This window comes from Acipenser ruthenus, chromosome 18 (genome assembly GCF_902713425.1).
Source record: "Acipenser ruthenus chromosome 18, fAciRut3.2 maternal haplotype, whole genome shotgun sequence".
NCBI lineage: Eukaryota > Metazoa > Chordata > Actinopteri > Acipenseriformes > Acipenseridae > Acipenser > Acipenser ruthenus.
The window spans coordinates 29,742,654-29,769,354 of record NC_081206.1 but is presented as its reverse complement, the minus strand read 5'-3'; the positions used below and the strand labels follow the sequence as shown (position 1 = coordinate 29,769,354).

Below are 26,701 nucleotides of genomic sequence, written 5' to 3'. Positions count from 1 at the left end.
GCCCCCACTGGTTTGTTATTTAAAAACATTGACGGGAAAGGGTTCGACTGATGAATGATCTGATGGACGGGTACACTGTAAGATTCCCATTTAGTAGCTCTGATAATATATGCATTTACTTGCAGGAATGCTGAACTGCTCTGTGGTTTGATGGATCGAGATAAGCTTTGATCAACACATTTGTCTTGACAGTTACATTTACTCACCATGACAGTCACATTAAAAAGCAGTTCAGCAATAAGTTATTATGATGCCCTCTATAACTTGTGCCCAGTATATCAAAGTTCATCACAAGAGGATAAGCTGTTCTCTAGATATGATGAAATGCAAGCCCATGAAGTGTTAATTATAAAATCAGAGGATGTCGGTGAGTTACTGGCCCCTGGTTGACAAAGGCCAGCCCTGCAGATATCTGCTTGACCTTAATGAGTGGCCACTAGGTGACGCTGTAGGGCGGGGAGGTGACTCAGTCCTTGCCCATTCAGCCTCCTTAACATACAGAAGTATTAGGAACAATTTGAAGCTCTCAGTACCTTAACAAAATAATGGATTAAAACAGCAGCAACTGGTCATAGAAAAGGTAACATACCTTGACACTGATACCCCTGTCTCCCAAACACTCCCCTGCAATAAAACCAAATGAAAATCAACTGAGTGATATGAAAACAAACAGACATTTAAAGACAGGGCACAGTGTTGTGGATATTATCAGTAGCTCAATTATTGGTCATTGCTGATTCACTGTGTTGAGTTGTTTTTTGCTTGCTTCAGTGTGTGTGTTTTTTTTAAACTCATTAAGTACCAAATAAATTTTATGGGAGAACAAAAACACAAGCTGTATTTATGTAATTTGATACATTACATTTACACTTAACTTTTGCGGTTAACAAAATTAGAGTAAGTTATCATAACAATATAGTTAAAGAGACAATTAAAATAGCAGGTAGATGCCAGTTTAAAAATGCTCCAAACAATTACAAAGTGGCCTGTCCTCAAATGAGATCAATGGCACTTAATGGGTTCATAATGAACATATTTACTACGCTGAGTGCAGCGTATGATGAGAGGGCTTGATGTGTTGAAACAGTATGTTCAATGGGGTGGAAAGACCCTTACCAGATGAAGTCTCTGCAATGCGAGCAGAAGGTCGGCTGGCGCAGGTAGGTTGACATGAACTTGTGCCCGTTGACCTGGTGCACTCGCCGCCGCACCGCTCCCTGCCGTTTCCTGGAGAAGTGCTTGAAGGTCCGTCCATTGGCTGTCGCTGTATCTAAAACAAAGAGCCAGCATGCCCCTCGGTCACTGTGTACCCAGCATGGTCAATGTGCACCCAGCATGCCACTCGGTCAATGTATACCCAGCATGGTCAATGTGTACCCAGCATGGTCAGTGTGTACCCAGCATGGTCAGTGTGTACCCAGCATGCCACTCGGTCAGTGTGTACCCAGCATGGTCAATGTGTACCCAGCATGCCACTCGGTCAGTGTGTACCCAGCATGGTCAATGTGTACCCAGCATGCCACTCGGTCAGTGTGTACCCAGCATGGTCAATGTGTACTCAGCATGGTCAATGTGTACCCAGCATGCCACTCGGTCAATGTGTACCCACACAGCCCGTAGTCACATTCAAAGCTTTCCTGAAATGACTGCTCTAGACCATCTAAAAGAGGTCTTCATACCCATGTGCTTTAACATGGGAAATATATCAATATAGTTTGCATGTGCTATAAATACAAGGTTGATGGTCCTATAAATCTCTGCAGGTCATTTTGTTTCTGTTCAGTCTCACCATTACTAAATCCACCTTTTATCCATATTTAACCCTCATTTTAAAGTCCTGTGATTTATGAAACTGGTTAGCACATTTTTAAAAATGGACCAATGTGGTATCATACATAAAACCTTAAAGCTTTACTGAAACATCATTAAGCTTTACATGAGATCCTGGCATTATGCTTTAATATTCTTTGCTTTTAAAGTACCCTATCTGTCATCAGCGGCACAACAGTTTCATGTGAAGCAATCACAAAATCATACTGTACCGCAACCCCGATGCTGGGGCAATACTATCTACTTTTGCAATAGGTAGAAAAACAGGCAATTTCTTATTACAAGACGTGATTATGTGAGGAGGCAGGGGGTGTTCGGGTGCTTTGCTAAGGTTTTGGTATTGCTCGCTCTTCCACACCCTTCCATGTCATTTATGTAGCATTGGACATTATTTATAGTTATTTTAATCATTTTGTTTTGTAAACGCAAACATATCTGATTAAGACCATGCGCATTACAAGCCCGTGGAAATCGAGCTCCCTTTTGTGGGTTTTGTAGTCTTGCAAAACTCGCCTCAAGATGTAGGAAACAGATTAAAAACACTTCAGTCGAGTTTTGCTAAATATCGTTCTGATCCTCTGACTCGATCTCCTCAAAGTCACTGTTTACAGACCACCATCTCCTAGCAGGCATCTCTCATTTATCATTTATAACCACTGACACCTGTACATGCACAACACAATGTTCTAACCCTGCCTGCACAGCATGTATTGAGCTGTGAAGACAGAGATAAGTCCGTGGCTAAAAATGTTCATCAGGAAGCTCATCTTTGAAGTAACACCAATACCTATTTTGTTATACAAGTTTTCAGCACTAAATTCAAACTTTTAATGAGGAAGAAGCTTCAAATTGTCATTTCACTTGCTTTTTTCATTTAGCTTACTTACTGTATGTCATGCAGCAATGTGACCTACCACACTGCCAGACCCACCTACTTCACATTTATACAGACAGAGAGACTGGCTGGAGCTGTCAGAGTTAATTGACACACTGTTGTATCTATTCTATAGATAAAAATGTGGAACGACTTGTGTTACACTATCTAACCATCAATGACTTCTGTACGGAAGTGAAAATTCAGTTCCACAGTAAACAGATTATTTCCATCCTACAGCCACCGGGGGAGCAGTAAACTTTCTGTAAGGGCACAGAGACAACTTTGATATTCAAATCAACTGGAAACTACAGGTTACTTTATGAGGGCACTGCAAAGCTGTTTTTAAATACAAACTTAACCTTGACTAATCAAATCAGTTCCCTGAAAATCTTTATTTACTCAACATGGATCATAAGTAGATAAAAAGTACAATACAATATGGGTGCCTCAAGTCTCACTGGACAGTCTCCTCTGCAGAATTTATTTGCAAGCACAGGCAGTATTTCACAAAAACGCATAAGAACATAAGAAAGTTTACAAACGAGAGGAGGCCATTCGGCCCATCTTGCTCGTTTGGTTGTTAGTATCTTACTGATCCCAGCTATTCAGGTGCAATCATCAGGCTATATAGGCTTCTAGGGCCTCTGGCTGTGGCAGAGATACATAATAAATAACCGGGTAAAAGGTTCAACACTGAGGACGATGTACCTCCAAGAAGGCAGGGGCGTGTTTCATACCACTTGTTAATTTAGGAACAATACACAATAATGCAGACCTGTCAACTCTCACTTATTTGTCAGAACTTTCACGTTTTTTGGATACTTCTCCCAGTCAGATACTTTCTCCCGTATTTTGCTCAAAACTCTACTGTTAAATCCTTTGTCAGCAAACCTTTCATTTCTACAAAAGGCATGCTGTGGTTACTACAATCCCCGTGTGTACCTAGCAGGGTTTAGGATCCATGGGATATATAGATATATATCTCAGTTAACGCAGACAGAGTGTATATCAGGCTCATGTCTTCATGTGTGATTACGTCACCTAACAGCCCTGCTGCTGCCTTCCCCCATGCACGCTAATTATATATATGCACACATATATATATATATACAAATTTGAAGCTTCTTGGACCACAACATATTCTCACGTAATCCTAAACGACGTTGGAAAAATACATCCTTTCTGTAAACTATGCAGGACTGATTATAACGGTGGGATGTGGGGGCAAGAATGATGATGTTTGTGGTAAGCACAAGATCACAAAAACACAAAAGAGCCAGCGACGCTATGAAAACCAGCATTTCAATAACATCTTTCACTGCCAAAGGAAAAACAGAGATCAAGAAAGTTACATATGCAGAGATCTTTACATGTTGTGACTAGTTCAGGAAATCTGTTGTAGACATGTTCCCAGACTCACACATTGCAAAGTATTCTGCACGAAAGTCGAAGTCACACAAATAGTGAAAGAGCGTTTCTATTACAATTTCAGCATCAACATTGCTTTAGAAATTCAGATTGATTGATTTATTGATACTATGTGTTCATATACAGCAATAGTGTGTTCATTTAAAATAGAAGATAGTTGACAATTAAATGTTACTGACAGTTACTGTTTTTCCCCATCAATTATGTTAACTCTACTTGCAGGAAATCCATTAAGTATTAACTAAAGTGTAAATCTTCATGTTTTGTTCATTTTTTAGTAATACAGAACAAAAAAGAAAAAAAATAGATCTTAAACAATCAGATTATTTACATTTTTGCAACCTTAATTGTTTTCTTTTTGTTTTAGAAAAATAATTTCCCAAACTTCCATTTGAGAGAATCGTTTGTAAATCTAATATAAGCTGTATTTGTAGCCTAATGAACTCGAGTCATAGGAGAGCTTTTTAAACCAGGCACCACACACTCTACAGCAGCGCTTCTCAAACTCTGCGGTACTGCGACCGCCTTCTACCAAATTAAAATGACTGAACGACCCCACTGCCCTGTGTTACTGCATGATAGTTAGTATTGAGAAGTAAAACCTGCATTACAAGGCAATATCAACAAAACTAATATAGAAATTGCTTATTTTTACAGCCAATAGTATAAAAAAAATGCATTAAAAAAATCTTATAGAAGATTGTGATCTTATAGAAGCTTAAAAATAAGGCTTTATTTGGAACTGGGTCTGCCCGCCGCAGGTGCAGATTGCTAAGCCTTAAAAGTTGCCTGTTTGTCCTGTGTTGGTAATTTTGTTATCGTATCAGTTATAAAAATATAGGAAATAATCACAGAAAATGCTCCCGTAATAAACAGATTTTTAAGTTTGTATCTGCAATAAAAAAAAAAACAAGAACATAAAGTTGCCCGCTCAACTGAAATCTGAAATGGCGCCCCTGCAAGAAGGGTCTCTAGAAATAACAGGAAATGCTCTTTTGTGTTCTCAGCATATACTGAAATGGTTTCCTGCTAGAGGTAAAAACTAGTTATGTGTGCTTTAAAAGAATTAGTTCAGGATTTACAGTAACAGGGAAGTATTTGGTGTCACTGGAAGGGGTAATTCAGGAGGCTTGAACTACATAGGAACTGAACTGAAATTCTCAAGCCCTTCACACTCTGTTAAATGCTGACAGACGTTACTTCTCATTTAAGAGGTTAGTCATGGCACCCCGAGTACTGCTGACTGGACAAACAGCATCAGCTTTGGAGTTGCTAAAAGTCCTCTCGCATGGCAGTTGGAAGGAGCTCAATTCTCTACAATATGCTGATGATTCATTCCTTTATCGAAAGAGAGCCTGAAACGTGATTGTACAGCAAGTGCATTAGACTTATGAAAACACACACTCTTTCTTCACAGTCATTTATCTGATCTGAAGAGAGCCCTATCACTGTTGCCCTGGACTTTGACATACACTCACTCAGCTGACTTCCGGTATTCTCAGTGTTTTCATTTATTAAACCAGGTTTCAGATGGATTCTGAACTTGCAAAGACTGCAAAAAAAAAATGCATTATGCATGCAAAAACAGGATTTATATTTGGTGTGGGACTAATCACATCAGATGGTTGTACAGACGGCAGAGTCACTCGACCTTCCAGCTCCCTGGTCACGCAGCCCTGCTCTCTCAATGTCACCGTTCACAGTGCAGTTGTGTCCTTGTTGCCAAAGCAATGTTTACTGCAAACACCTCCAGACTGGAAAGTTCTTTCAAGATTATATCATGTTGTATCATGGTTAGGGCAAAGGTAATATATAATCATATATATATATATAATGATTAAAAAAAGATCATAAAATATGAATATGGTGGAATATAATTGTGATACATGCACTTTGTGAACCCTTATAAACAATTTCCATGAACTTTTCCCTGGCTTATATTATGGATTTACAACCTGCTTTACCATGTGTGCACTATGCTTTATTCCACCTTGCTATGCTGTTAACATGGTACACTTGTATCAGGGTTATATTGATATGAAACCAGTTATGAGTTCATCACAGTGGTCTATACAATCATATACTGCAGCTAGCCTTCAGCTGCAGAGGTGCAGTTAAAGCATGCTTTGCAGTCCTTTGTACTTCCATAGGGATGGGCAAAAAGGCTCAGATTTCCTTCTACCCTATAAGTTGTAATGAATTACTTGTGCTGAATAGCATCATGAATTAAAGAAACCTGTTAATGTCACGGCCTCTTCTTCAAGGCTGTACTGTATGTCCCTGCTCCTCTTAATCAGTGTAACCTGCAATGTGGCTGACAAACTGCCTTGGACCTGGTTATGCATGTTGCAGACGGCCCGCTTGCTCACTGCAGCAAGGTCAGTTTGATGCTAAATAAAGACGGTTTGGCTTGAAGCATCGGTTTTGCACAGGAAATGTGTAGCAGGACGGGTTTGTTTTTCACGCCAGGCAACACTATATAGCATTGGCTTTTCTCACAATCTCTTGTCCTCAGCTGCCTGTTTTTGCAGGCTTGCAGAGTGAGAACCTCAACAAGTGAAGTGTGACCCACAGTATCATGCACATGCACTTCTGTACTGAATATCTGAAGCCGTGTTGGACATGCTTCATTGCTCTGGCTATGTAGAGATATAGAAAATTAAGTTATATTGAGAAGTAATGAGTGTCACGTGAGACTGCTTATCTGTACATGATTAAGAACAAACAGAAGTAAGGTAGGTTTCCAGACCCTGTCTGTTTTTGGAATGGTGATTTGGAGGTCAGAATATTGTAGCAAGTAATTAAGGGACATGCCCTTGTGTCAGTTTCATGGCTCCATCGATAATTGATTTGGCTGATACTGATAGATGCAAGCCTACATTTTCTGTATCTACAATTTTGAAATAAATAAATAAAATAATGTATTCCCTTTAGCTCCGATAATATGCAGGTATGCAGAGATAACCCATGAGTAAACACATGGGCCACATTTCTGGCCCCTGCTGATATAACTGTAACCTGTGGTTTAGCCACACAAACTTTCTGTCTCCATAATATATTCACTGCAGCCTCAATTACCCGACACACCCGATTTTCAGAAAACAATGCGTGTATATCCTTGTTGTAGAGCTCATAATGGAGTTGATATAAAATATGTAGGGTGTGCTGCTCAGCAGTGAATATTTTCACTTCTTTTAAACCTCTTGGGAACACCATCAGAGAACTGGTGTGCTAGTTTTACACCATTAAAATGGTTTTTATTCCTTTCAGAAAATGTGCCTTTGCCCTTGTACTCATTGCTGAATAGAGTCAATAAGGTTGAAAGCAGGTGCCATGAACAGCGCTATGATGGAAAACCATCATTCATGGGAAATCATAAAGAAGGAGTTCTAATATTTTGTAGACATGTTCCACGTCTGCACTGAGTATCTGCTTGTAGAGTGAGAAAGTTCACATGCACACCCTCAACCATTAAAACAACCAAAAAAACTAGTTCTGTGTTTGAAAATAACAATACAATTAATAAGCACTGAGCATGAAGTGCTACAGTGTTGTTTGAATTCATCCTAAATGTGTTTTTAACCCATTCATCACAGCCAGCTCTTTAACACTTGGTAGCAGCATCCCACAGAATATAGACATATCAGCAGCTTGAAAAGCACAAAACAACCCAACAAGAGAAGCCATGTTCCTAAGTGGTTAATCAACTGGTGCTGTATTGTATGGATCATGGTCATCAATGCACTGGCCACCTTTGGAACCATTGCTGTCCTTAGACAACCCCATTACAACTTGTGTTAAATCACCTACAGGCAGAACCAGAAAGGAGCACCATTTAAATTGTACCCTAATACTGTTTGGAGGGGTGTGTATCTAGGTCCCCATGAAACATGGTGGACCTGAGCACTAGTCATTTTGCACCGGAATGGAAATCCAATCATTTTGTATAAAATCGGGGGAACAGGATAAAAACAATGTGGTTAATGTCTTACCATCAGTAAAGGATCCTGTGAGTGTGATCACAATGAACACTTTCCCTTCTGGCTCCAAATCCACCTGTTCAATAAAAGAGAGACAAAAGTCAGGAAGAGAAACAACCAGAACTTACGACAATAACGTTATTGTTATTATTTGTTTATTTATTATTATTTGTTTATTTAGCAGACGCCTTTATCCAAGGCGACTTACAGAGACAGTACATTAGAAATAGTCACTTCCACGGAAATGCATGAGCACTACTGTACAGTATACTGCGTTTGACAGTATAGCTGTGTTAAAAATGTTATAAAAATGCAATAAATGCATACACATCCAGTGTACTCCTTACTTGAGTTTTTATAATGCCATGAGGGCATAACTGGAATAGATACTGTACTATACATAATAGTACTGCAGTGTCGATCTGCAGGGCATTCAGCACTGCAGTGCAAACCAGTCAAGATGTGACTGTAAACAGGTAGTAGTGTTTTTTAATAACTACATTATGAGGTAATGAGATGAGGAACCCCAAACAGCAAGCTTATAGACACAAAGCTAGAGATGACAGACTGGTTTCTGATTCAACAGTGCAAACAGCTCACAAGTTGGGTGTAGCCACAGACATTCATTCATTTGAATATTCTTCAAAACTCAAAAGTAACAATGTGTTTTATTCTTAGTCTGTTTGAATGACCTTTTGTGCAGGACTTTACTATCCAGATGTACTGTATAAAATAAGTCTGCTTCCTATTGATAGATACAGCTCTAGCTGTCAGATTTTATCACTGTGGCCCTATCAAAGATACTATGAAACCTAACTAATAGCCCAAGTAAAATAGAATATTATTGCAGTATTTGCCAATACATGTGATGGGATTAGTTTGTTGGTGAAAAGCACTGTAGTCTCCTGTAGCGCTACAAGGAGAGCTGATCTGTGTGGCAGAGAAGGCTGGGGGGTTACTTCCTCTTTCTTGATCTCCACTGCTCTGTGTGTGTCTGGATGGGGGTTAAAAGGCAGCAGTATATTACTTTGTCTGGTAACGGTGTATTAGTTCACTGGCGAGTGTACTTATAGAGAAGAGCAGAAATGCTGTGGAACAGTACTCTCAATATGTAACTAGATGAGAGCTAGTCAGCTTGAACTCCTGATCAGTATTTAAGCTTGCACGCTCTGAAAGTTTCCCACCAGCTTTTTTAATTGTTAAACACGACATATGCACACTGACAGCCAGTCACAAACCACAAGACAAAGCCAACATATCCACCCTTATCAGTAGTTATCAGCCCGGCTTTTGTTATCCTTGTGGTTTTAATACATTTTATATCCGGCATACAAAGTTTTGGGGCCATGCACATGAAGTATGAGCTTGTCTAAGTCTCCTGCAGCCCTGTGCTTTTTACTGATAATGCCATTCATAATGATTTATTTTAATTACTAAAGAGCATGCAGAACTGTATTCTAGAAAGCAATCCAAGGCAGGAACACCATTTTCATAATTATTAGACAAACAAAAACAAAATATTTGCATGTTGAATAATACACTTATATTACAGTAAACAAATGATAGGGACATTGTATCTACAGACTGGAGTATATATACAGTATAGGCTGGAGTAAACACATAGAACAAAGGCCTTGTGAGTTCTGCTACATTCACTGTTTTTATTCTATGCAAAGCACTTAATATAACTGTCACTTTCCTCACTTATATACTACACTGTGGTCTGTGACTGTGGCTGAAAACATCTCAAAGCATAAACAGTAGGCATGTGTTAAGATATGAAGCCACTCTGTGCAGTACTTCTAGCCTGACAAAACTGCAAGAAAGCAGAGTGTTGGTGAATGCCTTTATCAGTTATAATAATAATAATAATAATAATATCTTTATTTTTATATAGCACCTTTCATAGTGGACCACCATCACAAACCGCTTGACAGAGGTAGGCTGTGAACTGTGCATTATATGCAGAGTCACTTACAATAGGACATTTATTTAACATCTCATCTGCAGGATGGAGCACAAGGAGGTTAAGTGACTTGCTCAGGGTCACACAGTGAGTCAGGTGAGTCAGTCAGTGGTGAGTCAGTCAGTGGCAGAAGTGGGATTTGAACCAGTGACCGTCAGTGGCAGAGGTGGGATTTGAACCGGTGACCTTCTGGTTACAAGCCCTGGACTTTAACCACTGGACCACACTGCCTCCTAAACACTGGACCACACTACCTGTTTCTACCTGTTTTTTTCTAGATCAGCCAGTGTCTATGACAACCATCTAATAAAAGACAGGAAGGCTCAAGTCTCTTTCTGTTTTGCTGGCAATACACTGCTGTGCACCAGATGGCACTGGCTCATACTTCTATGAAGACACTTTAGCTCAGGGGTGTCAAACTCAGCTCCTGGGGGGCCGCAGTGTCTTCAGGCTTTCGTTCTACCCAAGCTCTCAATTACTTAATTGGTCTAATTATTTGATTAACTGGACACATTTAACACTTCTCTCCAGGCCTCAAAATGTTTGAGGTTGTGTACCTTGAATCACGTTCATTTCTAAAACCATCAACTGTAAAAGACCTTGAAAAATATTAAATATGTCAAATTCAACAAATAATTAGATCAATTATTTCATTTAAGTTGGAATGAAAACCAGAAGACCCTGCGGCCCTCGAGGACTGGAGTTTGACACCCCTGCTTTAGCTTATCTAGAATACAACAACAGCTCCTGGACTCATCTCAAAACAAATTAACAAAGATATGAAAAAGAAAAAATCTGGACTCATTTCAAAACAATGTAACAAAGATATGAAAAAGTAAAAAACAAGCAGCATTGAATAAATGTAAATAATAATGACTGAAAAAAAATAATCACAAAAAGCCTTTGAAAATGCAACTTGAAGCTCCTTTTTTTAACTTTTTAATACTCAAGTGTCGTGAACGCAGCCTCATTTTCGATGGGCTTTCCAAATGGCAGCTTTATCTGTCCATTGTATCTCCTTGTCTCAATGAGTTTCAATAAGAAAAGTCTGTAGAACAGGGTGTGGGAAAGCAAAGACATAATAAGACTTGAGATGAGAGGGGGCCGAACCACCTGGAAAGAGAGGGCTGAAGACCCTTTTAGGCTGAAGTGTTATCTGCAGTTTAGTGAAATGAAAGTTACATTATGAGCTGTGTGAGTATCAAGATGAATACAACAAAATGGAGGCTGGGCACAAACCAGTCACCACAAGCACAAGCCTAACCACTCATTTTGATGCATTTATTAACTAATGATTATTATTATTATTAGTTATTTAGCAGCCGCTTTTATCCAAAGTGACTTACAGAGAACAGGAGGTGAACTATGTAAAAAAAAAACTGCTGCAGGGTCACTTACAATAGGACCTCGATTTTACGTCTCATCCGAAGGGCGGAGCACAAGATAAAGTGACAGGGAGTTAGTGGCTGAGCTGGGATTTGAACCAGGGACCTCTTGGTATCAAGCCCTTTTCTTTAACCACTGGACCACCAAACCTCCCGACATGTGTTCTTAATCATAATCATACCTGGACATTAATAAAGTCGCCAGGATATTTCACCCATGGAGCTCTGTCTGAGCAAGCCTGTGCAAGGTGGAACATATCAGAGGCTGGTACACATATAGGGGTGTGCACCAGTAATTTCTTCCCTACTGAATCAGTGAGCTTGTCTAAACAAAAAAAATAAATAAATAAAAAATGCTCCATCAGTTGCTCTTATTTTTGCATGTTTTCCTAAAATACTTTTTTGCCCCCAGTAAAAGTGAATTGAATCGTGTCACCTGCTAAAACATTACCCTCCTCTGGCTTTTACACGCTACAGCAACGAAAAGCAGCTCAAAGCCATGCCATCTGCCCGTACATGTCTCCAATTACATGTCTTCAGAAAAATGTGAACTATTTGGAGTGGAAGAGATAACACAGGTCAGTCCAGTTTGTGTGATTTTGGAAATGTCTCGTGTTAGTATCTGGTAGAAGGAGTGGCGTTCACGTGAAGTCTCTGTTTTTTTTTACCCTGTAGGGGACTGCAGCATGACTCACATGCTCAGCTGGCTGCCATACATACTTCTGCAATGAGTGATAATGGGTTTCATTAGTGTACAGCTTTGCAACAGTGCAAGTCTAGAAAAGCAGTGGTAACTACATTACATGGAACATTACATGGAACTGCAATGGATCTATCTGTGTGCCAATACCACTCCTGCTTTACTTTTGTTAGTTCATAAACTATCAGCAGCTAGCTTTCTAACACGGTAACAAAAAGAGTTCAGAGGTTTGTTAAAGGTTAGATACTATATTTATAAACTTTTAAAAAGTACTGTTGAAGTGTCTTTAAACAAACGTAAACTCACTTCAACAATATCACCACCTCCAGACAACTCACTATATCTGAAGTATTTACTGGCATTCACAATTAAACACAAACACACTGAACGTGTTAGTAAGCTAGTTATTAACAAGTCATTAACTGGAGAAAGTGACCAGTAAAAAAAATAAATAAATAAATGTTATCCTAACATGTGACGGTTTGTAGAATGCTACAGAGACAGACTCATGCTAGCTTGATGTTTACAATAAAGAAAACAGGGCATAACCTGGTGTGGAACACTGGGGAGGAAGAGGTCAACACCAGATATGCAAAATTGTTCTCCATCAACAATTCAGATGCAAATTCAAACGCAAGGTGACAGCTGTTCTTCCCAGCACAGACATTACAGGAAGTCTTATTTCTGTAAGCTATCTTCCTGCAGTATTTATGCCATCTTATTTCACCCCACTTTACATATACAATACATTACTGTACTGAGTAAAGCTGCCAAACCTTCTGCCATTGAAAACCTAGCACCTAACTACATCCCTTCCCTAACTGCCAAAGATTAATTGTTTTATACAGCTTGTGCTGCCCTATTCTACAGCACCTCCCCTTGCAGGAAGCAAAATATATTACAGTATATAGTGAACCTCCTTTATGAGGCATAGTAAACCCAGGTTTCTTATTGGCCCATGTGGTTTCTAAAAGAGTGCAGGAATTGGCTGCCTAGCAACCAGGTAAACATATCAAACAAATAATCTGGATCACATGCAACCATAGGGCGAGTGGGATATTATAAGAAAACTTGATAAATGTTTTATCCTAACAAATATATTCAAACATATTGATACATATACTATCCCATATTTAAAAAGCGTCAATTACACTAACTGTAGATACTGTAGTCCCATACAGTTGATTTCAATATATATATTCTTTAAGACAGAGCAGACTGTTCTGATGTCAGCAGGAAGCTGTAGTGACATTATGGAATCCCTTTGATGATGTCACACACCAGAATAAACTGTCTACAGTCTACAGTAGCTGCAGTCTTTTGGTTTGTGGCTTCCACCTGCAGTGGAAAACTGTGGGCAGGTTAGAAAAGATCAATCACATGAACAATGCCAACTTGTCTTTTCTTATTCTTCGGTTCATGATTATCAGCTTATGCCATGAAAATGAGCCATGACTGTGCCATTAAAATGACAAGAACGACAGGAATCCACATGCATCCAAGTGATCTAAAATACTGGTCAAAAGTTAAGAGAGAAAATAAAAAGGGTGTTTAATCTAATCCATTAAAGGTGGTTCCAAATGTTTTATTATTCCAGTGGTATTGAGCTAACCTTTCTCTGTCATTTCTTGTTAAGCTAGGAGGGTAAATACAGTGACTTCTAGTGCTGCATGTTACAGGAAGCCACAAATAGTTGACCCCTGTGCTTCTGTACAGACTGCTGAAGTGTACAAAAAAAAACTGCACACAGAAACTCTTAAAATACGTTATACCACATAGTTTAAAAGGGTGACATTCTGCAAAATTGATGAGTCAGCTATGCATTTTACACTTTAGGTAGTTATATGTAGGTTTTAAGATGATCTCAATTAGATGAAACTAGTCACCTGAAAGTACGGCTCAATATATTGTTTCCATTTAGCCCAACCAATCAAAGGCCAGAACTCCATGGTATCCATGGTAGAAGCATGCAGAGCTAACCTGATTTTTCTGGAATCAGGAAGCACAGACACGGGACAAACAATAAGGATTCTCCTAGCAAATTCAAATCCAGGAACAGAGTCACATTTATAGAAGATACGATCAAACATTTAAAGCATAAGAATCACAGAGAATGATAGCAAAGAAAATCATAACAAGGAAAGGTAAAGTGGCACAGGAAATGCACCATCAAAGGGACACTACTCTATGCAGCATTGTATGCTCTCATATTCAGGGTACTGCTAACAATTGGAACAATCTTGCTACTTGATACTGTAAGCGTGTAAGACCCTGTACTTGCACTTCCTCTATTCGTGGTTCACATAGTGTTCACAATGTGTCAAGTGGAAATTAAGTTTCATGCTATGATTCAGAAAAGGAAGGGGAAAGGCCTGCAGTTTTTAAAGTATTTTTTCTACTAGTCTTGTGTAGTTTCCAGTGGCTATATTCAGTACATTTACTGCACTCTCCAGGGTAAATGCAGGGGTTTGTCCTTTCAGAAAAAAAAACTTTAGCAAAGTTACCTATAGTAAAAGCATAGCAAAGTGTAATAAAGCATAGTGAGAGCATGGTAAAGCATAGGTTAGCATTGTAAAGAATAGTGAGAGCATGGTAAAGCACAGTAATAAATACAGCAAACCAGGGTAGACTATGGTAAATGCATAGTATAACCATGGGAAAAGCACGCTAAAACTGCAAGAATATGGGGAATACCTATTATGCCAAACGTGTCTAGTTTTAGCCTGAATAAAAGAACATGTTATCCTGTGAAAATGGGATGCAAAAGAAAAAACATTATTAATGGTAGAAACACTGAGCACGTTATATCTCACAGAAACTACAAACAGCTGTTTGTGTGAGAATGGACCACACTCACACAGTACCATAAGGGATACTTCAAAACTCTTCAGGGTTCCACCTCAGAGATGGTTACATTTCTGTTAGTGCACCCGATTTCAATATGGATCTACTTTGTATGTTTGTTTGTTGACTTTGTTTCCCGAATCTCTCTTGAAAACCAGCTGGAGCTGCCAGTTTAAGGAGGGTATTCTGGTGTGTACGCGCACATTTTGAAACGTGCAGCCGAACAGGAGTAAAAAAAAATTAAAATAATGACGTCTCAGATCTCAGTCATTTTTCAAGATCTGTGTCGCAGAGGGGTGGATAATGTGCAGAAGTATCTTTTGTGTTTTTCTGTAGCGTTTACAAACTGCTAAAAAGACATTATTTGAAGTGACAAAGTCAGGGTGAGTGAGTATAAAGACAGTGATTTTTTTTTTTTAAATATATTTTTCCATTTTGCTATCTTCCAGTTCATTTAATTGTTTTTCATCCAAATCGGTAGTTTTTAAAATGCACCTAAGTGAGGTTTTGGTAGTTTCAAACATGTCACTGTAACAAAGAAATCTAAGTTCCACATGCAAGTTCATAACCTCTCAGCTCCAAGCTAGTGCCACTGGAAGCACACCCTGTCACTTTTTACCTAAATCTAACCCCAGACAATGCAAAATTGAATAATAACGCAAGTTTGGTTAGGACTATGTGGTACTTTAACCTCACCAAAGTGGCCATACACAATGCTCGAATGCCTGACAAATGCAACTTAAAATATCTGCCCCCCACCCCACCCCCCCCCCAATCGGAAAAAGGTGCTGGTGGAAACAGAACATGATGTACATTAGACCAAGGAGACTGCGAGCCTTCACTCCCACATAAGCCACTAGAATCTGCATAAGCGAGCCAGTAACTCTGCCTTGCACAAAGCAAGCAGCCTGAGCAAAAATATATAACTTCTATATAGAAAAGCATTCACAGCAAAATGGGGACGTACAGCTCCTGTTTTTGAAGTGTTAATTTTACACCTTTTTTTCAGGCAACTTGAAAGCAGCAAGTAACAAGCAACTTAAAACTTAGTTGCAGGTAGGAACGGATGATTTCTAGTTTTTTTTTTCTTGCTAAATTAATATATATATATATATATTATATATATATATATATATATATATATATATATATATATATATATATATATATATATAAATATAACTGAGTGTGAACAGTGTGATGCATTATGCATTTCACTTGGCCCTCATCGGAAAGGTACAGTACAATCCGCTACCATTGATGTTGTCCTATAGTTCTCATTTCTTTTACTGATTCTCAGAGGACCATTTGATACCATGATTGAGATGAAGTACATCTGTACCTTTGCAATGGTGGTGACGAAAGCACAGCATTAATTCATTCTCCAAGTGCAGTATACAAACGAAAGCCAACTACCTGTCACTTCAAAGCGATTTTAATGCGTGGGAATCATGAGCACAATTGCCTGCACAGCCTATTCACCATATACAGTATTTCGCTGCCACAATTAGTTACGATGCACCCAATGAAATGATATCGCTGCAGTTACTGTTCATGCAAGTCCTGCATTGTTTACAGGATACCAAATAAGGGTCTGTGGTTACTATGTATTAGTAGTACAATTCTAACACCAAAAAGCTTAATACTGTGAAGAACGTCAAACCACAGTGTGAGGATGCAAATGCATTCAGCGAGAAAGACTTTTCAAACTCATGTTTACTACACCATATCTTCTACACTGCAGTACAATATTGAGTAGAAACTACTGCTCCCTTTACAAACCCTATTTGAGAATAAAGAAGAAACCTGTGTATGTTTCCTATGTACTGGCTTTTTTTTTTTTTTTTGATGGGTCATTATACTGAAATACCGTTAAGAGAAGCCCTGGCAATGTCGACTCTGCTGCTTTGATGCCCAAGATACATTTGAAGAACGTATTCTTCCACAAAAAGGTTCATGTTAACAGCAGCAGTTCAGATCATTAAAGATAGCCTTATGAAACAATAGGCCATATATAGATACACAGTACAATGCTACAACGTAACTGGTTTGTTTGCTATTTAAAGAATTTTCAAGTCTGTTTTTCTCTAATTAAATACAGTTCTATACTCAAGAAACTGTTCTAGAGAGTTTTTGGCTTCCTTAGGAACAGTCTAGGTTGCTTAGGATTGTTCAATGGCCACCCCATTGGATTGAGTTCAAGTTTTGTGAATAGGACCCAATATAAAAGCATTATTAGACACATTAACCATCACGGATATCTATTTGTGATCAGTAGTGATGCTAATGTTGTTGTTGCCTAGGTTTATGTCTGCTAAGCTTCAATGTATATTACAGAGTAGTCATAAATCAGTCAGAATCCACTTTGAACTGCTGCTCCCCCAGCAGGTGTATTATGTCCCAGAATAACTTTTTCATCTTAAAGTGGATTTTTAATGACCTGAGGGCTCTTCAAGAGACAGACACATCAAAGACACACATTGAATAAACTAGAACCCATTTCTGACTATAATGTGTTTTACTAAAAACTAAAAATGGAACTAATCATCAGACTAAACAGCAACACAAACGTGGACTACCATTCTCTCTGTGTTCTTCTGAAACCCTATTAAACGTCCTCAATGGGATGCTTCAACTGCTGTGTGTCCTGCATTATTGCTGCCTCCTTGTTCTACACGGAATGTATTTTTGTTTATTTTTGTACACAAAGTTTTCATCTTGTATTCTATGTTATGGATGTGCATACTGACATTAAAATCACCCTGTTGGGAATGTTATAGGAATGTACAGCAAGCTATCTAAGACAGGCACGTCAATCAGAATCTAATCATCACTGTAATAATAAAATAACTGAACATATGAATCTATATTTATATACATACAGTGCAATTTAAATATATAACTATTGCTCAAATTCACCGCATTTCATATTTGCAATTGCCCGTCCAATGTTTACATTTTCCCTATATGACTATTGCAATTAAAATAATAACATACAAACCTCATAGCCTGTTGTAAATATCACTTACCCAGCCTTCAAAGGTCTCTTCAGTGTTGACGGTGTTGATCAGGTCTTCAAACATAATTAAACAATTGGCTACAAAGTCATCATATCCAATCGGGGTGTCATGGAACACTGCCAGCTCGATCTTGCGCGCATTGTTAATATTGACACAGAATTCCTCGTTGTATGTAGGACTGTTGGTCCGCTGTTTGGTGTGAGTCTGCCCTACTCTCCCCTCGTCCACACTGATTAATATATAGGGATCCAGCAAAAATGATGTTTTACTGAAAAGTACTGAGTGCCTCAGGGAAAATTTGGTGGGTTTCAGATCTACTGCTTCCCCGATCCTCAGTTTTAAATAACCATTAAACTTCATGTTGCAAATATCTGTTTATAAGCCCTGCTGGTATGTCTTATCAGATCATCATATTCCCGAATTCAGACGGATAAAAGTCACCCGAGTCCTTGGCCATTTATACAATAGGTTTCAAGAAACTTCTGAATAGAAAAAATGTAGTCTCATCAAAGAAAAGTTACTTAACCAAAAGAAGATGTTTGTCGCAGATTTCCTCTTTTGAGCACTGTTTCTTTCTCTGAACGCAGACCATTTCAAATAATGAAAAGAAAAATACTAGGCAACAGGTGTAGCGCTCTCGCCGTATTGTCCTCGTTCTTCCCAAGAACGTTTATGCTGCTCGATTCACTTAACCTTTCATCTGGCTTCAGTCAAACCTGACTGACTAGTGTGCAGTCATCACGCTGTGTTCTGCCCCTTGGTGGTGTTAGCTGAAACTGATCACATGAAATCGCTTTTCTCGCAAGCAACACAACCAGGAAAGCCTTTGCGAAAAGCTCCGCACGAGGAAATTATGGGATTTACAAAAAACAAACAATAACATTAGCAACAACACACTCGAGAAGTGTAAACACTAGTTTCTGTACAGTATGCACTTGTAGGTTGAGTTCTGCAAAGTTTCAATCTAGCAAATTTCTTCACCACTTCCTTTATTTAAAGATTGAAGCAAATAAAGAAAAGCTGACGTCTGGGAACATATGTCGTTTTTTCTATGTTTCTGCCGCTTGAATGTCAAAGTCTGACCGTGTGTTGGGACTACAACTACCAGAATGCACCACGTTCTCCGAGTTTGGCAGCAGCTGGTTTTCGGAGGTTGAAATTATTCTGCAAATTAGCTTTATGTATAAATGCGTCCGTACAGCTTGTAAATGGCAACACAATCATATACACACTCGCACCGTAGACTGTAATTGTAGTGGATATAAAATGTAGCATATTGACAGCTAAAATATCACAACTGCAAATGCGTACACTCCACTTTGTCTGGATTCTTGCTAAATTGGTATAGTATGATTTAATGTGTTTGTAAATCTAGCATTTGTCTGTACAATTTCTGGTTTACCGTAATAAAATACAAATTAGCAGGTTGTTGGGTTTTTAGTTTCTCCAAAATGTCTAGCTACTCCAGCCCGCACCATTCGTTTAAGCACCGTTTAAAGATATATTATTATTATATATATATTATTACCATCATGCCAACGAGGGCGCCTTGTCCTTGAATCACTGCGCACCTTGTGTTTGTCCACATGGCTTTGTATACAGGTGTGCTGTTGTTACGCGAACAGGACACACATAACTTGGGAAATAGCTCCACCTTCTGGCAAATGTTCAGATAATCTTTATGTTTCCCGAGCCTGGGAAGGTAGTGCGAAATGGGCGAGAGAAAGAGGACGATAAACAGAAGGCAGGGAGGAGGTAAGAAAATACAACATTTTAAAAACTACCCTAGCGCAGATGCACGACATTAATATATATATATTATAATAATAACCATAATAACTGTTAAAATATTATATTATTATGATAAACTATTACAGTAGTAACCCAAATATGACAACAACTCAGGTAATCTGCATCAATCTGCAATTTGATTGCGTGACCAGTTTTACTGCAGCTCAGTCACCTGCGCCACACGCACACGCACACCCGCCCCCGCCCCTCCCTGCTTGTGCCAAGGGGGTATGTCAGCTATAAGCTGTGGCAGTTGTGCTTTATTGCTTCTACATGTCAAACAGTGATTATATTTGGTCACTAGAGTCCAGGAGAATGCATGTTAAAAAAAGTTAAAGTTTTCCTCTATATTGCTCTGCCATTAATAGTCCAAAAACACAGTGGTGCGGCAAGAATTTGATTCATGGAGTAGGAGAAAGGATTATTGAGTTTGTGACTTGGGAGGAGTGAAAGATTACTGGAAAAAAACTCATGTAATGGAAATCACTGGGGTCTGCTGGGCTGAAATTGGCATTGAAAATAATCTAAAGAGGTTCTTTTTTAAAAAAAAACAAAAAACTTTCATATAAATAAATATAATAAAAGAAAGGCATGGTGTTCTTTAACACTCATCCAACAGAAACCAGACCTCTCACTCTTAAAAAAAAACACCCCACTCCAAAATGCTGTGGAGTAAAAAAAAAAAGAAAGAAAAAACACTTTTGAGTTTCTCCAATAAAGAGCATTTGTTCGCTGTTATGTTTGGTTAATTTTTTTTTTCAGCTTCATTTCCTCTGCTTTCATTAGGGTTTAATACCAGGAGTGAAGCAGAAACATTCCTGGTTTTACTGGGCGCAGTGTTTTACTGGGTCCAACTCTTTATAAAGACCACCTGTCTGCAAGCAAGCCTGGTCCAAGACCCTTCGTGTTTCTGTGCAAAGCAGCCAGGATCTAATGTTTCACACAACACAGCCCCGAAATGAGGCATTGGCAGAAAGGCTTGCTGCAGTGAACCAGAGCTCAAACATAAAAATGAGTTTCCACAGGATCTATGGAGTCCGATTCAGCATGTATGTATGTTAGCTATCAGAAACAAACAAAAACAAACAAACACATGATTCAGTCAAAACCATGGCACAGATCATTATCTTAACATGTTATGATTCCTGTTTAGTGGTGCTATATGTATCACCTATTAAATTGATCTAACCTGTAGCAGAGCTAAATACTGCCAGCGTTTAAATACTAAATTCGGATCAAGCCTGTCATTGTACTTACTTTTAAAGACCTAAAATACACTTACGAGGCACACACACACCCTTAGAGATGTTGGTTTATTCAAAGCCCCCTTCCTTTAGTGATTGAGATCAGTTGAAAAGATCATTTATACTGTGCCTCTGGATTGAATATCACCATAGAACATGGAAACAACTTGTTCTGTATTTTATATCGAATCCCTAAGTACAGCAATGGCAGGTCAGACACTTTGATATTACTATTGCCCCTTTATATGATGTTCTCAACAAGATCTCGTACCAAAAATAATATTGTTTAGATAATCTTTTCTAAAAGTATTGTGGTTTTATGGGCATGTATGTAACAGAAACTTTAAACAGCACAGTAACCGAATAACACATTTTCAGCCTTACTGAAAGGAGAAAAAGGCAGATGGGTTGTGTCTCCTTTAAATGTGATGGCTACTAAAACTGTTAGCTAATGGAGCTGACCTGTATTTGATGTGTTTTTAGCCCTGGTCTCTCTCGGCAGGGGGTTACTGTAGTGGGCCCAGGACCAACAAACAGGAGCAGGCAAGAGGGATTGCATGAGAGAAAAAAAAACAGAGACTATAAAATATTGCTCCCTTGGCCTTGGTATTACCTCACAGCGCAGTACAGTATGCTGCTAGCTTGTGAATCGAAAGGCAGTCTGCATTCTTTGCGTGAGGTAAGCGTCCCCATGTTACCACACTTTGAAACTATTTGTGGCGCAGTGTATAATGATTGGTTTTTAATTGCCTTCCACTGCTACAGTTAATTTGGCAGTAAAGTAGAGGCCAGGCCTGCTTGCCATACATCTGTTTCACATCCATCTTAACCACCCATGGTGCCTCGAGAGAACCCCAGCCTCTACCAGGCTACCAGGAGCGATTTCTCTGCCCTTTGGACAAGATGAAAGTACTTATTGCTCCCCCCCTTGTTTTGTTTGATGGTATGTTTTAATGAAGTAAGCAGCTGTAGGGTGAACTGAGGTCACTCTGAGTGAATTACTGTGAAGGTTAAACAACTCCTGGTGGCAGCAATAGCCGAGCTGGGGTGATTACTGTTTGGGTATAAAAACAAAGAGGCCAGGCTACATTAAGAAGCTGCGAACGGTACATTACGATGTGCCAGGCAAGGGAGAATGCAAATGTCAATTTATTTTGATTTTAAATTGCTGTCACCACAGTGAGCTCGTTGGAAAGTGGACGTTGCTTTACAACATTGAATTCCACAATACCCCTGTAGGTCATTGTTCGCTTTCATTTTTATTAACGTATAACTCAAGACACAGCGTGAAAAAAAAAGTTCATATGGTGGTTCCATAGTAATACTATATCAATAATCCCTGCACTGTCCAACTGTTGAGCTCTGAATATTTAGAAGTCATTTAAAATGACTGTAGTAAAAGTCTCTCACCACCAGAGGGGGCTATTTCACAAGAACCGAATTTATCCATTATTTAATTGCATTGTACAGTATTATACAGTAGTCATGAGCATGTGAATGTATGAATGTAGTATCATTGTTTTATCTGGAATGGATTTCTCAATTATCTTTTTTTAAGTTTTATTTATCTATTTTTATAGCTGGCCTAAGTAAACCTTATTATAACATGTGTATGTGTGTATATATATATATATATATTTTTTTTTTTCTTTTCTAAATCTACATAAAAAAATGTGTAATGTAGCAGTGTTATTTATTAGTGAAAAGTGGGGGTGCTGCTGGTGGGGTGGGGGCGGGGGAAGACATCTAGCAAGAAGTAACAGCCCTAGATTTTAAAGTCATTTCTGTTAAGTGGTTCCACAACATAAAAACAAGTTTTCCTTCTTCATGTACTCTGGTTCAAAGAGGGGCTCTCGCTGCTCTGTGGACTCATAAAAACCCTCAGTTCAAATGGTTGCCTCTGAGTCCTGTGTATACACTGTGCCCACTGTGTGCAGAGGCACACATAATCTGTAAAATGTCAGCTTCAAAGCCGCTTTGCGATTGGTGTTAACCCTGACCCCTGACCTGCTCCACTTGAGCACTCAGTCTCTCTTTGCCAGCTGGTTTAAATAAATGTGTTTAATTTTGAAGACTTGGCCCCAAAGCTTTTAACATCCACATTACACATCGTTGGATTGTGCTTGTACCTTCTGAAAACGGGAGTGCATTTCAACCTCCTCATAAAAACGTCTTATTCTGAATCCTGAGGTTATCGGGAAGAACATGAAACAGACGTGAGTAATATAAATATATTTGAAACTTTCTCTTAGTCTGGCTGTAGCTGAAGAGATTCAATTTGATTAATGTTGTTTTTATTCGAGCACAGCTAAGCACTTTAACTGTTTCTGTTGGTGTTTCTGCTTAGATAAATATTTGCTATGCTTGCTAAATAAATACAAATCAACCACTTTTAAAAGTTCTAAAATGAGGTGGCTTAAAAATGGCTTTCTCCCTTTGAAACTGATTTTCTTTAAACATTTTACATTTACTAATAATGGCACAGTTACAGAGGTGGCAGCAATTATAGTTGCTCATCCCTAGTGGTAACCCTAGTGTCAGAAATATGCCTGTTACTGTGACCTGTCTGTCCCATTTCATAGCTAGAAGAATGCATTACATTACCCTAGAAGAATGCGCTTGAATCCACTCAGTTTTGTTTGAACCAGTTTTATTTCATTAAACCTATCTGGAATCCCTGAATCCCTCCCTAATGCTCTTACAATCGTGTGCGTTAGGACAAATAGGCAGTTCCAAAATAATGAAAACGAGGAGCTGCAGATTCAAGCCAACCTCAAACCTGTTATTCATTGTTAGTCCTGCAGGGGGCAGACTATACCTGCTGGTGACCTCGGGCTCTATTTTTGGGAATGGAATTAGTGCCAGTGTCAATGCCACAGTAAGTGAATGTGCCTGATTGCACTTGTTGTTCACCTCTGGGATCTGGTTTCTCTCCAGCTAGCGACTGGCAGCTATTGGGATTTGGCAGCTGCCGCACAAGGGGTCACAGTGGCTGGAATTAGACATCCTCCCCAAACCAGCTGAACTAACACTTAATGGTGAGGGGGGCTCCGAGAGTACTGGGCAGTAATAGCTTTGACTCCTGCCCAAGAGGCACCCTTCAAACTCACTGTCTCCCAGCACCCTGCACACTGCGTGAGAGAGCTGGGGCAGGCTTGCTTTCCTTTGCAAGAGATGCAAAGATGGGAGTTTCATGTTAAAAGTTTCCACTGACTGATTGAAATCCCCTGACTTTTATTACTTTATAAATACAGTTGAAATCCAACTTGGTTTTAATTCATATGACTGTTACTCCATGTGTCAGCTTTCGATTATAAAATCAATTAGAGAAACTGAACTTTCAAAGAAATGATGCACCTAGGAAATGCAGAAATATTTCAATGGCATTCTTGTTTGTACACTGGGGTTCGAGTTACTTGAGCAGTTTACAGATTTCAGGGAAGATTGCTGTAGAATGATTAGTGCAAGTATCAAGCAGGTAGCAGACTGACCCAAGAGGACGGTAGGGTTAGAACTTTGTAACCTATGTTAAAGTTTCTAATTTCAAATTAAATAAACATGGCATAGCTGTTGGAAATCATCCTTTATCATAGTAAAGCTTGTGAATGAACTGTATGTATGTATTATTTTTGATGACATAGTATTAGTATGCGTTTATTATTGCTGACACGGTATTTTAAGTGCACTCATGCCATTGGTTGCTGTTGTATCAGTTGTTGTTTTATTTTCTTTGTTATTATGCAGGGTATTTACATTAAGCAAGAGTTGACTGACAATAGGCTGGCATTTTTCCAATGCTGGGATAGACGTTGTGTGTTCATGCATTTTACAGCTGGTTTTGACAGGTGACAGTTAAAGTCAATTTACTGTGCGGAGAAAGTCACAATGCAAACAAAAAGGTTCCAGTCAAGCAGTGACGAACCTTTTTAAAGATCCAGTATCATAGTTTAAACTTCATAGTGCTGTACATGCATTTTGTTTCAATTCTAAACTATTTGACCTCACCTGAAAAGGTTTTGGTGCTGTGCTTTGCCGTTCTCTCATTTTCCTATTTCAGACAGACCTGTCTTCAGCCGGGTTACCTGAGTGAAAACTTTGTGCATATTTTTTGTTCTGATGACCTCATCTTGCCCTTCACAGTGCCAGCACACACAATTGCCTTAAAGGTATAGTGCACTATGTAGTTTTTAGGTATTTTGAAGGCAGTTGTTGTATTAATCCCATGTTGAAAGCATCAGCCTAAAATTGTTTCGAAATCTGAAGCTGATTGTGAGATGGGCCTTGATCATTGTTATGATATTGATTATCGGGCTTTATTTGATGTTTGACGGCATACTGAACTGTCTAGGATCACAAAGAAAGTGAGTCTAAAATTCTTCCTGTGCAGTGCCTCGTTCCAGGAAGCTTATGCAGGGGAGTCAAGTGGGTGAAGTGGGTGACCGGGGACATACCGGTACCCAAACACACTGGATTCTCAGAGTGGGCTGACTGTGGATTACTAAATATGGCTGTTTAACATCATCCAAAGAACGTGTTAAGACTGGTGACAGAGCTTAATGGGGTATTCCCCCCCCCCCCAGTAAAACTTCAAAATCTTCAACGTGACGATTCGTAGTGTCATTCATGAATCGTAATAAAACGAGCCCAACATGATTTTCCACATTGCACAGAACAATACCCATGACAAGCAGTTAAGTTTACTCATCTTGTTTCAATAGAACAGCTCACTTTGTCCACACATAGTCACAGGCTGACTGGAAGCCAGTCTCTGAAAAGAGGTGCAGCTTAACTTTTATTTCTTAACAGTAAAACAGTTCAACGCTCCTTGTGTGTAGAAAGCATCCCTGGTCAGGAGTTTGTTTAACTGCGCACGAGAATGAAAACTCCAGTGTTTCATGTTTGACAGTCACACACTGCTTCCTGCTGAATCCATTACCACTACACTCTGGCAGGTTGGAGGACATTACTGCAAAACCTGCAAAAACGCAGTTCCAGGAATTACCGCTGAAAAGGAGAATTGATTTTCAGTTGCTTAATCATGCCAGGTTCCTCCTATTTGCTTTCAAAAGAAGCTTGTAGATTAAATGGGAAAGAATATGTTCCATATGTTTGGGAAAACTCAAAACATCAAGCATGACTAGTTTTAAATAGACATTATGCAAACACATACACACAGGCAAGCAATTCTTTAGGGATAATACAAGATTTTTTTATTTATTTTTTGTCATGAACCTTTTTTGAGACTGATGTGGACATTCAATAAAAAATACAGTACCTACTGTATGTTAGTGTCCTGTTATATACCCACAGCCAAAGATATCATCAACAGGACCCTTTGCCTATGCAACACACTGGACATAGAGGAAACTAGTCAGTGAAGATATGTACAGGATCAGTGAAAACAGATGTGTCGGCTAAGAAGACACCTGACAGCAGCCTGTATCAACAGAACATTAATAAGATACAACCACAGAACCATGCTTTCTTTGGTCAGCATCAGGCCTGATTTTGTAGTTGAAGTGTTTAATAAAATCAAGACATACCTTTAAGGATCAGCAGAACATTGTGAACTAAAGCATGGCAGTGAACTTGACATCCTAGTTTGTGCATACATTGAAGCTATCCCTGTTACCTCA

The 26,701-nt window shown here is 39.0% G+C and overlaps 1 protein-coding gene and 1 long non-coding RNA gene across 4 annotated transcripts in view; one reads left to right on the top strand and one right to left on the bottom strand.

The window, feature by feature from the left end:
• The window catches only part of LOC117428032 (protein kinase C eta type-like), a 43,530-nt gene extending 23,909 nt beyond the window's left edge, over nucleotides 1-19,621 (bottom strand). Inside the window, exons 1-4 of one of the 2 annotated variants that reach the window (XM_058991939.1) lie at nucleotides 19,559-19,621; nucleotides 8,128-8,191; nucleotides 1,117-1,270; nucleotides 590-624 (exon numbers count right to left, since the gene is read on the bottom strand). In XM_058991939.1, the coding sequence (XP_058847922.1) occupies nucleotides 590-624; nucleotides 1,117-1,270; nucleotides 8,128-8,191; nucleotides 19,559-19,618 (313 nt within the window). In that variant the 5' untranslated portion in view covers nucleotides 19,619-19,621. Of the gene's footprint in view, nucleotides 1-589; nucleotides 625-1,116; nucleotides 1,271-8,127; nucleotides 8,192-18,039; nucleotides 19,287-19,558 lie in introns of those variants that run through there. The other variant, XM_034905972.2, reaches the window with a different exon arrangement.
• A 48-nt stretch (nucleotides 19,622-19,669) lies between these two features.
• Nucleotides 19,670-26,701, top strand: part of LOC131698690 (uncharacterized) — a 24,130-nt gene continuing 17,098 nt past the window's right edge. The window contains exon 1 of one of the 2 annotated variants that reach the window (XR_009307717.1): nucleotides 19,670-19,785. This is a non-coding gene — a long non-coding RNA (uncharacterized LOC131698690). Of the gene's footprint in view, nucleotides 19,786-23,131; nucleotides 23,282-26,701 lie in introns of those variants that run through there. The other variant, XR_009307716.1, reaches the window with a different exon arrangement.